This window comes from Halichoerus grypus, chromosome 1 (genome assembly GCF_964656455.1).
Source record: "Halichoerus grypus chromosome 1, mHalGry1.hap1.1, whole genome shotgun sequence".
In the NCBI taxonomy this organism is placed as follows: Eukaryota; Metazoa; Chordata; class Mammalia; order Carnivora; family Phocidae; genus Halichoerus; species Halichoerus grypus.
Window position 1 is genome coordinate 117,261,319 of NC_135712.1, and position 16,378 is coordinate 117,277,696.

Genomic DNA, 16,378 nt, shown 5'->3' on the forward strand with positions numbered 1-16,378 from the left:
ATACAAACTACTTTGTTAGAATTGACCTTTAAAATCCAAAGCATTGTGAATCTTTCCTATCATAATAGCTCATGTTATATGTTGTTTCTTTCCCAATAAATCACTAGTCCACGACCTTCTAGAACTTGAGCTGAGTGGAGGTGGAGGTTGGGGGCTATGTGTCATATTTTGGTGGTGTTCTGTCGTTAAGATCCCCGGGGTGGGGGCGGGGGGTGATTCTGAGGTGCAGAAACCACTGTCCTGTCACTGAAGTTCACAGCCAACAGCTTTTGTGTTTTCTATTTTTGGTTTAGCTTTTCTAGGTTGTGGAGGTCAGTTAATTAGAGAAGATTCTGCCTGAGCTGGGTCAATGCAGATATTCTGAGTTGAGCCTAACTCTGGACTTAGAAAGCCTTGGGGGTGGGATCTTTTTAAAACATTCCACAAATGTTTATTAAGTGCCTACTATGTGCCGCCCTCCCTGATAGGTGCTGGGGAGAGAGCAGCTAGCAAAGCCCTGCTCTCACAGAGCTTATACTTTAGTAGGGAAGAAAAAATGAATTAAGTATGTATTATGCCATATAGTATATAGTGTCCAATAATAAAATATGAAGAAATTAAAGCAGAGTGAGGAGGTAGAGAATGATGAGGGCTGTCATTTTAGATAGGATGGGTGGCAGAGTTTTCTGAGAAGTGGTGATGTTAAGCAAAGAACAGAATGAAGGGAGAATGTCAGGGCGGGAAGCATCTGAGGCAGAGGGAGACAGAAAGAAGCAAGTGCAAGGGCCCAAGGGCAGTAGTCAGCCCACCAGTGTGAATCAGGAAGACACCCGTTCTCCTGGGCAAACCGTCCCTGCCTGGGCGCTGAGCATGGCCAGCAGATTATGGGCTGCCTATCAGACCTCCCTGCCCCCTGAGCCAGGCCGTTGTGTGGAGACAGCGGTGCACAGCCATACAGAGCCTCTCCTAGCGGTTCATGCTTGGGACATAGAGGAACAGCAGGAAGAGGCTGGTGCAGTTGGAGAGGAGAGAGGAGAGAATCAGGGAGAATGGTAACTAGCAACCTCAGTCTTAAAAGATTAGCGATTTAGAATAAAAACTCCTTTGTTATGTGAACTAACCACCAACTACATGGGATAGGATTTAAGAGCAACCCCTCCATGGTCTCCTCTGCATCCTCCGTTGCGGTGATGATTTTCTGCCATCAACCATGAGGCTGATACAGAATTTAAGAACCACGCCAGACCTAAAGAAAATACCATTCCAGTTTGGAAATTTAAGGCTGGCTCTTTCCATGCCCATCTCAGAGAGAAAGTCTGTCCGCCCACCCCTCTTTTTATTTCTTCCTTTATAGCATTTGTATCATACTCGTCTTCATTGAAGCAAGACATTGTGCACAACAAAGTCAAAAGAGCCTTGGCATTAGTGTAAAATCACCAATATTCTTTTTTTATGTGTTATGTTAATCACCATACATTACATCATTAGTTTTTGATGTAGTGTTCCATGATTCATTGTTTGTGTATAACACCCAGTGCTCCATGCAGAATGTGCCCTCTTTAATACCCATCACCAGGCTAACCCATCCTCCCACCCCTCTCCCCTCTAGAACCCTCAGTTTGTTTTTCAGAGTCCATCGTCTCTCATGGTTCGTCTCCCCCTCCGAAAATCACCAATATTCTTTAAAGATTTTATTTATTTATTTGTCAGAGAGAGAGAGAGAACACAAGCAGGGGGAGTGGCAGAGGGAGAACAGGCTTCCCGCTGACAGGGAGCCTGATGCAGGGCTCGATCCCGGGACCCTGGGATCATGACCTGAGCCAAAGGCAGATGCTTATTGACTGAGCCACCCAGGCATCCCAAAATCACTAATATTCTTTAAATTACATAAAAAATGAACAAGTAAAATAGACTTTCTTCACCCCTTCTTCCATCTCTAACTCCCTTATGGGAGACTTTCATTTTCTACTTTATTTCTAAATTGTTTATAAAATGTTTTACAAACCCACTGCTTTGACAAGCCCATAACCAATTATTCGATACTATTTTAATTTTTCTTAACCACTAAAGAAAAAAAAAGTGTTGTGTTGACATCTGCTAGATCCAGATTAGCTTGTCTCCCCTAAGTGGTTATTGCGAAGAATTTTGAGGACAGTAGATAAAATGTATGTACATTGATTGCTGAAGGACCTGTTAGAAGTATTAATTTGAGAATTTCCAATGCAGTCTGGAGCTGGGAATATGAGATAGAATTGTAGCCCGCAGAGCCATTCCATCCCCACTCCACTTCCCTCCCAACACAGACCCAATTAAATAAGGTTATTAGAATCAGGAAGCCTCCAAAATACAGGAGTGGCCATTCATGCGGTTTAAAATGGAAAACAAAGTAAGTTCCTTTCTCCAGCATTCAAATCTATTTGTTAATTAAAAGTAAAAGAGCGTGGACATTGTTATAATAAAGGAGAAATCAGGAAAGTGAGATGCAAGCCAACGGACAGGCAACAAATAACACAGGATTAACAGTTCTCTTTGAGATGAACAAGTCTGGTTGACTCATGACTTTTAGTTTTACATGGTTTGCTTGCCAGATGGTGCTTAACCCTCCCTCCAGCCCTGACCTCCAAGGGGTGGGGATCAAGGCTGGGGTGCAGGTGTCTGTCTAGCACATTACTCAGAGGTAAAAACACTGAAAGCTTAATGGTGTTTGAAACAGCTTTGAAATATTCCTTGTTTCCAAATGGCTACATTAAATAAGCAAGCATAAAATGGTTGCATTGATACATGGTGGACACATTTCCCGTACAATGGAAAGCAGGGATGATTCTGACTTCCCTTTGCTATGCTCCAACTTGCCTCTCTGCTCTTCCGTGCCCTGTGCATTAGTACCAGCTTTGTACGTAGGTGATGTTTATTACTGCTGGTTAAATATATATTCAAAAGTGTCTCCAGAATGCTCACTGTAGATTTATTCATTAATCCCTATCCAGTATGGGGAAGTCTCTACGGTGAGTTAAGTGCATGTGAAAATTAGGTATACAGAGTTGAGACTCTTGGGAGGAGGGTGGGAGGTTGGAGGAGTAGGGCAGGGATCAAGAATAAAACAAAACTAACGCATTTTGACCATGGAACTCTCAGAACACAAGGCTCAAAGGAAACATGCCAGTGGGTGACCATGAGAGTAACTATGCTCCTAGAAATAAATGCTCCTTGTTCACTTTGTAGAAATGAATTAAGTGTACTGAAAAGATCCTATTGATAACTCCATATTATATACCATATTCTTACAATAAAGCAAACTAAAGAAAATTTTATAAAGAAAATCATAAGAGAAAATGTACAGTTCTCAACTGTATTTATCCAAAAAAATCCACATGTAAGTGACCCATACAGTTTTTTTTTTTTTTAAGATTTTCTTTATTTATAGGACAGAGACACACAGCAAGAGAGGGAACACAAGCAGAGGGAGTGGGAGAGGGAGAAACAGGCTTCCTGCCGAGCAGGGAGCCCAATGTGGGGCTCGATCCCAGGACCCTGGGATCATGACCTGAGCCGAAGGCAGATGCTTAACGACTGAGCCACCCAGGCGCCCTGAGTCATAGTTTAAACCTGTGTTGTTCAAATTCTTGAGGTTTTCACATGAATGGGATACAAGAATGAACTAAGATCACTGAAATACTCTCTCTCTCTCTCACACACACACACACACACACACACACACACATATATATGATATGATATCCTTCAATTAGTTTTGTGATTGGTACCTGGAAAATTATGCTGCTAAATATTTTCAACAAACAGATATTATACCTCAAAGAAAAGAAAAATTGTTACATTAAAAAACTAAATGTACAGGCACATGAAAAGATGCTCAACATCACTCATCCTCAGGGAAATGCAAATCAAAACCCCAATGAGATACCACCTCACACCTGTTATCAAAAAGACAAGAAATAACAAATGTTGTTGAGGATGTGGAGAAAAAGAACACTTATACACTGTTGGTGGGAATGTAAACTAGTGTGACCACTATGGAAAACAGTATAGAGGTTCCTCAAAAAATGAAAAATAGAAATGCCATACGTTTCAGCAATTCCACTTTTGCATATTTATCTGAAGAAAATGAAAACACTAACTTGAAAAGATGCCTGCATTCCCATGTTCATTGCAGCACTATTTACAATAGCCAAGACATGGAAACAACCTAAGTGTCCATTGACGGATGAATGGATAAATAAAATGCAGTAGATATATGCAATGGAATACTACTCAGCCATAATAAAGAATGATATCTTGCCATTTACAACAAGATGGATGGAACTTAAGGGCATTATGCTGAGTGAAATAAGACAGAGAAAGGCAAATAACATATGACCCCATTTATATGTGGAATTTAAAACAAAACAAAACAAAAACCAAGCTCACAGATACAGAGAACAAACTGGTGGTTGATAGCGGCAGAAGGTGGAGGGATGGGCAAAATGGGTGAAGAGGGTCAAAGGTACAAACTTCCAGTTATAAAATAAATAAGTCATGGGGATGTAGTATATAGTTTGGTAACTATAGTTAATAATACTGTATTGCATATTTGGAAGTTTCTAAGAGAGTCAAACTTAAAAGTCCTCATCACAAGAAAAAAACAATTTTTTATAACTATGTATGGTGAAGAATGTTAAGTAGACTTAATTCCCAATATATACAAATATCGAATCATTATATTGCACACCTGAAACTAATATGTTATATGTCAATTATACCTCCATAAAAAAAATTTTTTTTTAAGATTTTATTTATTTATTTGACAGAAAGCGACACAGCAAGAGAGGGAACACAGGCAGGGGGGAGTGGGAGAGGGAGAAGGCTTCCCACAGAGCAGGGAGCCCGATGTGGGGCTCGATCCCAGAACCCTGGGATCATGACCTGAGCTGAAGGCAGACGCTTAACGACTGAGCTACCCAGGCACCCCTACCTCCATAAAAATTTTATTTAAATTTTTAAAAGTAAAAAAAAAAAACACGCCGAAATGGAACTATGACAAGTGAGCTTGAGGCCCAAACAGAGCCCAGTAATTGAGATGCCCTCCCCTTGAATGTTATAGCAGAACATTTTCCTTTCCATATGAATGTGTTGCCATAATCAATAATATTGTGCTAAATGCAAGGATCATCTATGAAATCATGGAATTGGCTATTTTCCTCTTTGCAGAGATTGAGGGTATGGCAAGCCCCCTGGTAACAACAGATGTTATTCGTTTGCAGAAAAATGCTCTTTATGTGAAATGTACCTTCCAGGCATGCCTAATCAATATCCAGCTGTCACATATGCATGCACGCATGACTTATTTGGCACATTCTTTTCAGGGACTTTCTAACCAGATCCAATTGGTTACCACATCCAATAATACTTACGGTTGAGTTTTGGGCCAAGATGCAACAGTGGTTTATTCTCATCAGTTGTGCTCATTTAATTATTTACAAAGTTTTCCAACAACAATTTAAAAAACTGAAAATGGAAGGGGAGGCTATGCGAGGTAGGAAGTCCCTTTACTGAAGATGTTCAAAGCTGGCTATCCAGTAGCCTCTCAGGAAGAGGCACCCTACAAAGGGAAGAGTGGGAGGGGCTGGAATTAATAAAGTTTGACTCTGGCTTTGCCACCCAACAGCTTAACATCTCTGAGCCTCTGGGTTCTTATCTGAAAATAGGGATAGTATGGATTTACCTTGCAAAGCATATTCTGAGAATTAGAGCTAATGATGTAAAGTGCCTAACCCGGTACCTGAATACAGTATATGTGTTCAGACTATCATAAAGGGGAAAACAGTTGGACTAGATGACTCACAGGATTATGTGACATCCCTATTCTAAGATTCTAGGATTCTAAGTTCCAACCTTTGGGGGTTTTTTAATTTTTTTAAAGATTTTATTTATTTATTTGAGAGAGAGGGAGCACGCGAGAAAGCACTAGTTGCGGGGGAGAGCACGAGTTGGGGGAGAGTGAGACTCCCCACTGAGCAGGGAGCCTGATGCACGGCTCCATCCCAGGACCCTCGGATCATGACCTGAACTGAAGGCAGATGCTTAACCAACTGAGCCACCCAGGCACCTCAGTTCTAACCTTTTAAAGGCTTTTAGTACTGAAAAGAATTTCTCCAACCACAAATACATGGTGAGTGCTTAGCGTGTGCAAAGCACTGTGTTTCAAAGAAAACTGTTCATAAATAATGAGCAGGAACTCAATAATCTTACACACTTGTATAACTCTCAAGTTAAATTCATGAATGCTACCTAAAAGGCCCTATCAAAAGCAAGCCAACAGCCTATGACAATCTCTCACCCAAAGGGTAACTCTGAATTGGGATGAATAAAACATGTAAATGTTATGCCTTTATGGAAAGACAATATAGGCTCTAGCTAGGAAAGAGGAAGGGCAGAATTGGGAGAAATAACCCCAGAATGGAGACTGCCATTCTAGCTCAGGGAAGCTGAAGGCTTTGGCAGGTCTGCTCACAGCTTAGGGACTGTTGGGTGACAGATGGGGACCTCCAAACACTCTTTGCAGTGACCTCAGAGGCAGGAAAGGGGAGTCCATCCTAGACCCGGGAGAGGGGATGGAAGCAAGTTGGACAAACAGGAGGCACAGACTATTCAGCACAAGTCAATAGCATGGATGGCAGACCCTTATCAGCCAAAGTGTCTTGACCCTCCCCCGTGCCCCAACATGTTATTTATGAATTACTTCCATGTAGTACATATTAAGTGTATCATAAAATCTTCACAGAGTAGAGACACTGGAAAGGATTTTGAAACAGAAGGTGTAATATTTTATTCTTCACCTCGATCAGTCTTCTTGTGTACCCCACTTTGGAGACCAGTAGTACAGAACAGGTGAACTTGTGGGAGAGAAGGGAGTATGGAATTGTCACTCCCTGCATAGAACCTCAAAAGGGAAAAACACCATCTACAAGTCTCCCCCTGCTTTTCTGCAAAAGAGAACCCTGTCACCATGTCAGTGAATAGGCAGGAATAGTGCCAGATAAGAACTCAGTGTCCCCACCACTCTCTCTCTAGCTTCCAGCCTTCTGCCTGGCCTTCAGATTGCACTTGTCTTCCAAGGTTGCCATAGTTACACCTGATGCTACTGCCAGAAGGTTTTCCACCGTTAGGAAGCGCAGACTCTACAATCTGGTAGTGACCATATCTGACCTGGAAGAGTTTGGATGATAACACTAGGACTGTTTTCAATTTTGGGGAAGGGAAGCACTTTGTCTAGACTTTGTCTAGCACTTTGTCTATTACAAGGAGAGGCAATGAACCTTACAGAGTTCTCTTCATACAGAGTCCTGGGTGCAATTAAGCACTGGGTCCATGGTGGGTTTTGTTTTGTTGGTTAATTGGTTTTGGCTAAAAATTAGACTAAGAAAAAATTATTTCCTGCAAAAACAGGTGTATTATTAACAAATGTCATAGCATTTTTTTTTCCTGTGGACTCTACAAATAGCTACTAGAGAACATCAAATTTGCTGCAGAATTTTTATATATGCATCATCTTATGATTGTAGAGAGAAACACAAATAAACCTCTAAGTCAGTCTGTAAAAACATCACCAAAGCAAGCCATATGGGGAAAAAAACATTTGTCCAGTGTGCTACAGGTCCACAGTATGATTGCATTCTGCAGTCGGGACCCCTCAGTCCCAAATGTACAGAACTACGAAACTACAGAACTCCATAGAATTGGTGGTCTTGGTTTGACAGGCTTTCAACGGGGAGAACTAGCTGGTTTCTGCCTCCAAACGCTGGCACCGGCATTCCAATGTACTGCTTGGTCATTCTTCTTGTCAAGAACTTGGTAGTCAGTCCTGGTTACCTTAGAGATGCCTTATCTCCCAGTGAGCCTTCAGGGAATGGCGGCCAGGCTGCTGCTTCTATCGCTTTAGCCAAGCCCATGGGGTGCGGGTGTGGTTCTCACTGACAAGAGGCAGTTAGCTTACTAGAGTTAAACCACAAAACCTAGCCTGTGTAGGGTTTGGGGAACACATTTTTTTTATCCCCCCAAAAAACTTAAGAAAAGTTAATTCTATAGATTGGTAGTAATTATGGAAAAGTCATAATGCTGGGTTTGGTTTTTGTTTTTTTTAATAAGCTATATCAGTTTTGCTGTCCTTAGATCCTATTTACTTGGCTTTGTCAAGGTACAGCAAAGACGGCTGTTGGGTTGGCACCCAAGAGCTTTCACGACACCAGTCCATGGCTTCAGTTGATCTTGTGCCTCATGTGCAGTGGGAGATGGAAGAGAAAAGAGAAAAGCAGAAATCACAGACTTTCTGAAAGTTAGGTTTCAGATTTTTTGACTTTGTAAAACACTGTTTCAAAGAACATTGTATTTTATTATAGAGTCTCACCACTTTCAGTCATAGAGATAAATATTATTTTATCTAACTAGAGTTTTTACACATTCATTTACAGTCAATTCCATTATTTCACTCCATGTTAACTATTATACTAATTAAGTGAGCTGATTATGCAACTAAAAGATTGGTAAATATGGAAGTTATTATTGGATCAACATTTTCTACAGGCTACAGCTTAGATTGTGGAGTACAAAGAGAACATGAAATTTTTTTTCCTACTCTGCCCTAGATTCAAGATATTCATTCCCAGGATTGATTTATAAATGTCTAAATCTTAATCCCTTTTACAAATTAGCATGGGCCTTTAGCCCAGATGTTAAAGGAAATTTGCTTTAAATTGCTTTAAAACAGTAAGACGATCGTGGGAAAACAGAAAATACTAAAACAAAGCACTAGTTGAGTAACTACAGCAAAATCTCATCTATTTAAAATTCATTCATCAGGAATTGGTGATAGCTGAGAAAGGCACAAGACCAAAGTGTACCTTTGGCCTAATTGTGTAAGAGTTTGCTAAGTCAGTTACTAGTGGAAAACAGAGAGAGAAGGCTGAAACCTCTATTGAGAATGTTTCTAATACCCTTAAGTAATTTTAGACATTTTTTTTTTTAAGATTTTATTTATTTGACAGAGAGAGACACAGCAAGAGAGCGGGGTAGTGGGAGAGGGAGAAGCAGGCTTCCCACCGAGCAGGGAGCCCAATGCCGGGCTCCATCCCAGGACCCTGGGATCACGACCTGAGCCAAAGGCAGATGCCCAACGACTGAGCCACCCAGGCGCCCCAATTTTAGACATAAAACATTGAATTATTTCTCAGTTATAAATAATCCTTATCAATAATTTAAGTCCTTCTTGAGCCACTACTAACTAAATCTTCCTTGACCTATTTGTGGGATTTGCTGTAGTGATGAAGGTAGCCTTTCATTTATAAAATGAAAATGAAAGCGTTTCCCTAAATCAGATGCCCTTCCCTACTAGTTTCATTTGCGCAAAGCAGGTCAGATGTTCTGGTTTAAGTACATGAGATCTAGAAGCAGCTTGCCTGGGTTCAAATCTCCCTTCTATCAATTGGGCATGTTATTTACGGTCGTGGTGCCTCCATTTCCCAGTCTGTAAAATGGAAAAAATAATAACACCTAAAAGATTTTAAAACTGTAAAGCACTTAGAATAGCGCCTGGTCTCTTTAAAATTAGCTCTTGTTGCCATTAACACTGTACTGCAGGTCAGTGAGGCAAGTTAGACTCAGTCACACCCCCAGGGCATCGCTAAGAGAAACTTTGTGAAATGGTACATTTTAGAGCAAGACAGGTTTTTAAGCTCCTCCTCGCACAACGCTCAAGGGCAGATTTGCTTTCACACCGCAGTGCATCACAACCATTTTTCGATTCTTAAGCCTTCCTTTCTTCTGGCCTCCATCCACCCAACCTAGCCTGCCAGGTACTTCTGGTTAATTATGCATAAGCCTTTTCCAAGCCACCACCTCCCAGTCTCTACGACTTCGTTCTCCTTTTATTTCGTGCTAGACCGCACCTCCTCCCTGAAGTCCTCCCTCATCAACGCACTCCACTATCTATGATCAGCCCTTGACTCGGGCACAGCTCTGGTTGGGAACCCTTCTCAATAAATTCTTGAGATGGTTAGAGGCTTTTTGAATCGCCCGGTCTTCATCTGAAATTTTTCATTAAAACGTGGAGTTTCAACAGTCCCGCCCTGAGTTGTTGGACTTTCGCTCCAAACCAGACTCCTAGCTAAAGACACAAGAACACGGAGATGGGTGGGCTGCGAGCCTCGAAGGCTGGAGAGCGCGACCGGAGTCCCGTTTAGGAACGGTTCGTTTGGACAAGACCGGGACGAAGGACAGCGGAGGTTAGTGACGCACCTGAATAAGTCCGCTAGACGAAAGGAGATAAACGAAGGCTTTAATCGTGCAGGCTAAGAGCCGCGTGCGCGCACGCGCGCAGGCGCGCGCACACACACAACACATACACGGGAAGCGAGGAGCCTTCTCAGGTATCTGACAATGACACGACTCTGACCCGGACAGGGTCTCAAAGGCCCCCGATTTCCGGAGAACCCCTGCCCCCGCCACCTCCGAAGATTACTGTTAGCGCATCTGTCCGCCAAAGCCCAGGCTCCGGCGCGCCAGGCACCCTCCCCCCAAGCCCCGCGGCCACAGCTCCCCGCCCCCCGCGAACGCGGCTGCCCTGTGTCCTCTGGAACGCCTGAGTGACTGTCGGGTTTCGAACCCGGGCGTCGACCCTGGCCCTCGGCGCGCGCAGCCGAGTCGCTGGCGCAGCCTTTGGCCCCCACATCAATCATTTACGGGCCAGCTAGGGCTACTGCGGCCCGAGGAGGGGGGATGGTACGGAACTCGAGACCGGGGACAACTCTATCCCCCAAGGCGGCCGCGAAACACTAGCGGGGGAGGCCCCCCGCCCTCCCTCGGTGCGCCCGTCCCTCCCTCCTTCCAGTGCCTAGGCTCCCACATCCCCGCCTCCCGCTCCGGGGGCGGCGGCGGCTGCGCCCGCACCGCGCGATGCCCAGTCACCGCAGCAGCGCCGCTGCCGCCGCCGCAGTCCGCCGCCGCCGCTGTCGCTGCCGCTGCCGCAGCGCGGGCGGCCGCGAGCCCGTAGCAGGGAGCCTGGCGCAGGGGCCGCCGAACCCGCGCGCCCCTACCAGTCGCTGCGCTGCTCATAACCTGATTGTTATTTTTATTTATTTTTTTTTTTCAGGAACGGTTGCTCCGAATCAGGTCTTCTCTTGAATCTGCAGCGACGCCCCCGGCGCGTGCACAAAGGCTCCGACGGCGGCCGGCGGGGACTGCCTAGCGCGCGGGAGCCGGCGCCAGAGGTCGCCTGTGCGCGCCCTAGCCAAGCCCCAGGCACCATGCCGCGGCGCCTGCAGCCCCGGGGCGCGGGCACAAAGGGCCCGCCGGCCACGACCGCTGCGGCTTCGGAGGCCGCCTCAAGTTCCCACCCGTCCGCCTCCGGGGACCCTCCAGCATCGGCCAAGCCGCTGCTGCGCTGGGACGAGGTGCCCGACGACTTCGTGGAGTGCTTCATCCTGTCGGGCTACCGGCGGCTGCCATGTACGGCGCAGGAGTGCCTAGCCTCGGTGCTGAAGCCTACCAACGAGACGCTCAACTTCTGGACGCACTTCATCCCGCTGCTGCTATTCCTGAGCAAGTTCTGCCGCCTGTTCTTCCTGAGCGGCCAGGACGTGCCCTTCCATCACCCGTGGCTGTTGCCGCTGTGGTGCTACGCGTCGGGCGTGCTGCTGACCTTCGCCATGAGCTGCACGGCGCACGTGTTCAGCTGCCTGTCGCTGCGCCTGCGCGCTGTCTTCTTCTACCTGGACTACGCGTCCATCAGCTACTACGGCTTCGGCAGCACAGTGGCCTACTACTACTACCTGCTGCCGGGCCTGAGCTTGTTGGACGCCAGAGTGATGACACCGTATGTGCAGCAGCGCCTGGGCTGGCACGTGGACTGCACGCGCCTCATCGCCGCCTACCGCGCGCTCGTGCTGCCGGTGGCCTTCGTGCTGGCCGTGGCCTGCACGGTGGCCTGCTGCAAGAGCCGCACAGACTGGTGCTCTTACCCATTCGCGCTTCGCACTTTCGTGTTCGTCATGCCCCTCAGCATGGCCTGCCCCATCATGCTCGAGAGCTGGCTCTTTGACCTGCGCGGCGAGAACCCCACGCTCTTCGTGCACTTCTATCGTCGCTACTTTTGGCTGGTGGTGGCCGCCTTCTTCAATGTGAGCAAGATCCCCGAGCGCATCCATCCAGGCCTCTTCGACATTATTGGCCACAGCCACCAGCTCTTCCACATATTCACTTTCCTTAGCATCTATGACCAGGTGTACTACGTGGAGGAGGGCCTGCGCCAATTCCTCAAGGCGCCGCCTGCGGCGCCCACCTTCTCTGGCACGGTGGGCTACATGCTGCTGCTGGTGATCTGTCTGGGGCTGGTCATCAAGAAGTTCCTAAACAAAACCGAATTCTGCAGTAAAAAGTGAACCTCCGCCTTGGAGGAGGCTGCTGGTTCGCCCACCTATTTGTTTGGAGTTTCTGTTGTTGTTATTGTTGGTTTGTTTTCAAGTTTTGTTGTGTTTCCTTCTTTGCTCAAGGAAGGTGCTGCAAAACCACAGGGAAAAAGTCGAATGCAACAAGGGGGTTTCAGTGCGCTTGGGGGCTTTGGAAGAGGGAGATACGGTTCAAGCAAGAGGGAGAGTGCCACTGGTTCTTGCCCCTGGAAAAAAATTCGGGTGGTGTCTCTGACATCCAGGAGTTTTTCCAAGGGAGTGAGTAAAATCCCAAATAAAACCCCAAACAGTTTGGTTTTCCAGTCGTCTTCTGCGCCAGTGGTAATGAGGAGTAGTCCTGGTGAGGTCAGGTATGCAGTAAAGAGGGTAAGTAGACAAAATCCCCGAGTACTTCCATTTCGGTCTGAGGAATGCTTGGATTTGTAAAAAGAATGGAGCTTTGTAGGAAATGGGCACAAAGACACAAACCCAGGGCTTAACCTGCTAGAAAATGCATGGAATGTGAACACAAATTAATTATTTCAAAATATTTCTCAGATGTTATTTAAATAGTAATATATACAATGATTTTTCACAATTTATCAAAGCCTGTGATATGCACTGAATTTTCTTTGTTACATAGTTTTGAATTTTGCAGCCCTTCTGCATTGCATACACTTGAACTGGACATCAGGGCAAGCTGCTTGAGAATTCTCAACTACTTTTTTAAACAGTGTTTTCTGAAGGCTTATGTGTGTTATGATACAACTGTGAATTATTCTACCTTAGGGACTCTGGTTAAACTATTGTTGAGCTCAGTGGTTTATATACATCCCAGGTTCCAATTTACTTTATTCCACAAAACCCATCCGATTTTTTGTTTTGTTTTTAATTTTATTCTTTCTTTCTCTACTTATTTAAATTGCCACTGGAATATATGTGCCTTTTGAAGCAATGCCCAAATGACTGGTCCTCAGACATAGTTTCATGCATGGAGAGAGCAGTAAGAATAAGCTTTTCTTCCTTACTGTAAATCAGGGTCTAACATTCCACCCAGGAGGGAAGGAAGATGGTGTTGGTTTTAAAATTTTGGTAGGACTGAAAGTAGCTTACCAGGAGAAAGGGAGCCAACCCACTAATGTGGCTGTGGTTCTTAATGCACCCATCAGGGAAGGTGAGAGGACACTATTCTAGACCAATGCCATTTATCCTTGCTTAAAATTAAAAATGTAATATTCAGGAATAACTGAGGCAGTTATATGAGGAAAGTCAGGAGCATATTACTTGAGTTGTAACTGAAGATGTTGAGTTAAATAACATTACTTTTGCATAGTTAAACACTGGTCTCATTTGGATCCATACTATGGAAATGAATGGCATTCACCCTAAATCACGGAAAAATTAGTGAACATGTTCCTGAGATCCTTTCTGACAACCACATTGGCCAATGTTATTTAAGACATTTCTCATAAGTGATAACCTGCACTTGAGATAACAACTCTAGATTAACACAAACCACCTGAGGTGGCTTATTTAATTTAACTTATCACACTTGCTGACAAGTCCTTTTGGTTAAGAGCCAAATAAGTCATTGAGTGGGGAGTCTTGACTTCATAGTATAATTTAGATCAAGCACATAAGGTAGATGAACACTTACCTCAGCACTGGTAGGCTGGAACTCCTAAAAAGATTGCTGTTTTTGTTTATGCTTTTAACCTCTACTGTATTTGTAAACAGAGAGGCTTGGCACAATTCCCTGGAGGAATCAGTATCTTTGTGCGTTAATTTGCACACAGAAGTTAACTTTTTATATGTCTGTATTTAATTTGAAACCTCTTAATGGGATCGTAAATACACTTTGCACATTTGCTGATGGCTGTCAGTATCTAATCTTTTGCAAAGTGCAAGGAGATTCCCATTAGATGATAGAGGCTGAGAATTTGTGCCTAGCACGGATGTTATTCCTCAGCTGTAGCTTAACTCAGTGCATGTATTCAAGAACAATTGTGGAAATCAGGATATTTCCATGTGCAAACTTATTTGCATGTCATTGTTGTCTCTTCCAGAGCCCTAAAGAATGTTGGTTTGGAAGCTAGAGAAATAGGTTGAGGAGTGTTTGGTAGCTTCCTTGTAAAATGGGACCTCCCCTGGGGCGCCTGGGTGGCTCAGTTGGTTGGGCGACTGCCTTCGGCTCAGGTCATGGTCCTGGAGTCCCGGGATCGAGTCCCGCATCGGGCTCCCTGCTCGGCGGGGGGTCTGCTTCTCCCTCTGACCCTCCTCCCTCTCATGCTCTCTGTCTCTCATTCTCTCTCTCTCAAATAAATAAATAAAATCTAAAAAAAAAAAAAAAAAAAAAAATGGGACCTCCCCTTTCAGAAGGAACTTTCAAGGGACAGAATTCTAAAAAGGGTCCATGAGTTTGAGAACAAGAAATAAACCCTGTATTTGTCATTTTAAATTTTTGTTGGAGATCTTCTGGGTCTACAAACAGAATTCTCTTCTCACCCTGTGTCTTTGTCCTTAAGCAGAGGCCACTTAAGGATAAAATTATACCCATATCATTTTCAAGTGATTACGATGCATGAGCCCAGGAAGGTGACACACTTTTCCCCTCAAAGTTTTCAGACCCACTATGCCCCAGAGAGAATGAGGACTCACTTTCCTTCCCTTTGTTGTTTCCTTCCTTTACTTTCCTTTCTCCCATTCCATCTTAGTGTTTATATACCACATATAACATTGACAAAAGGACATTTTAGTTGAAAACAGTGGTCTGGCTTCACTTCCTATTTGCAAGTAGATGTGCTCATATATGCTGTGTAGGACCAGGGATGATTTGTGAAACTATGTATGTTATTTGCTAAATTATATCGGATTTCTGCCCAGATAAATGGTGATATTTTAGATTCAGCATATATTTACTGAGTCTCCATTTGCATGGAACTAGCCAAGTATATTATTACCTGAATATTTCAGGGGTAATACGGCAATCAGAATGAAATATCTTTAAAAATATTTTTCACATTCTCTACTTTGCCACATCCATTAGGATTCGGTTTTACTTTATTGTGTTCACCTGCTTGAAATGTAGGACAAATGATAAATAAGAATGCACTCCATTATCTCTGTAAAACCTATTTTGGCAGTGGAATTTTGAAGCATATTATGTAATGCATTTTATTTTTACTTGTTAGTCATGATCTAGATGACATCTCAAGAAGCAGCGTCAGAGAGTCCTGCTTGGGAAATGAAGGTGTTTGACTTTGGAGCCTGTCACCCTGGGGGTTGCTCTGTGGGGTTGACTCAGCTGAGTTAGTTGGTTAAAGGGGGTTCCTTTCTTCCCTGTGCTTGGCAGCTACACCCTCAGGTGAAAGGGATGACCTTCCCAGACAGAAGTGAGTTTTTTGATCATGTCATGACTGGCTTGTAAAAATAAGCCTGATCTTTTCCGCTGGCCATACACTTTCTATAAATAGCCCAGGAAGAAAGTATGGGGCTTCAGAGCTAACCAGAGTGGCCTTCACATGTTTCCATTCATAAATCCTGCCCGTAAGTGCTTGCAGTTAAAAACCATTTAGCCTAATTCATTATGCCACTCCAGGGTAATCATTTCTAAGAATGCAAAATTGGGGGGATGGAGGTGATTTTTATAATTTTTTTTGGATTTGGTGCTGAATCTGAGGGCTCACAGCAATAATAAACAGGGATTGTTACCTGCAAATCTCTTCACAACTCTACGTAGTTAATCTGCACAAAGCAAGAGTAAGAGACAGGTACAATAGGAACTATCTCCATTTCTAGGTTATACCAAGGTGACAGAATCAAGTTTTCAGACTGGCATTAGAAGTAGGGATGGTTGTGTGCTCACTTGTGAGTGGTCGCTAGTTTGCACGGCTCTGGTGCCTGGTCAAGCACACACACACCAACTGGAGGTGTGTGTCTCCATAATTCTATATCTGTGACTAATA

General features: G+C 44.3%; 1 protein-coding gene across 1 annotated transcript; it reads left to right on the plus strand.

The window, feature by feature from the left end:
• The first annotated feature begins 10,991 nt into the window (after positions 1–10,991).
• PAQR9 (progestin and adipoQ receptor family member 9) lies at positions 10,992–14,770 on the plus strand. Its single transcript, XM_036096328.2, has one exon. It carries the CDS (start codon positions 11,274–11,276, stop codon positions 12,405–12,407), a length of 1,134 nt encoding a protein of 377 aa, XP_035952221.1. The 5' UTR covers positions 10,992–11,273; the 3' UTR covers positions 12,408–14,770.
• Positions 14,771–16,378: the final 1,608 nt, after the last annotated feature.

Coding starts and splice junctions, on each gene's coding strand:
- PAQR9 (XM_036096328.2), top strand. CDS start 11,274: ATGCCGCGGCGCCTGCAGCCCCGGGGCGCGGGCACAAAGGGCCCGCCG.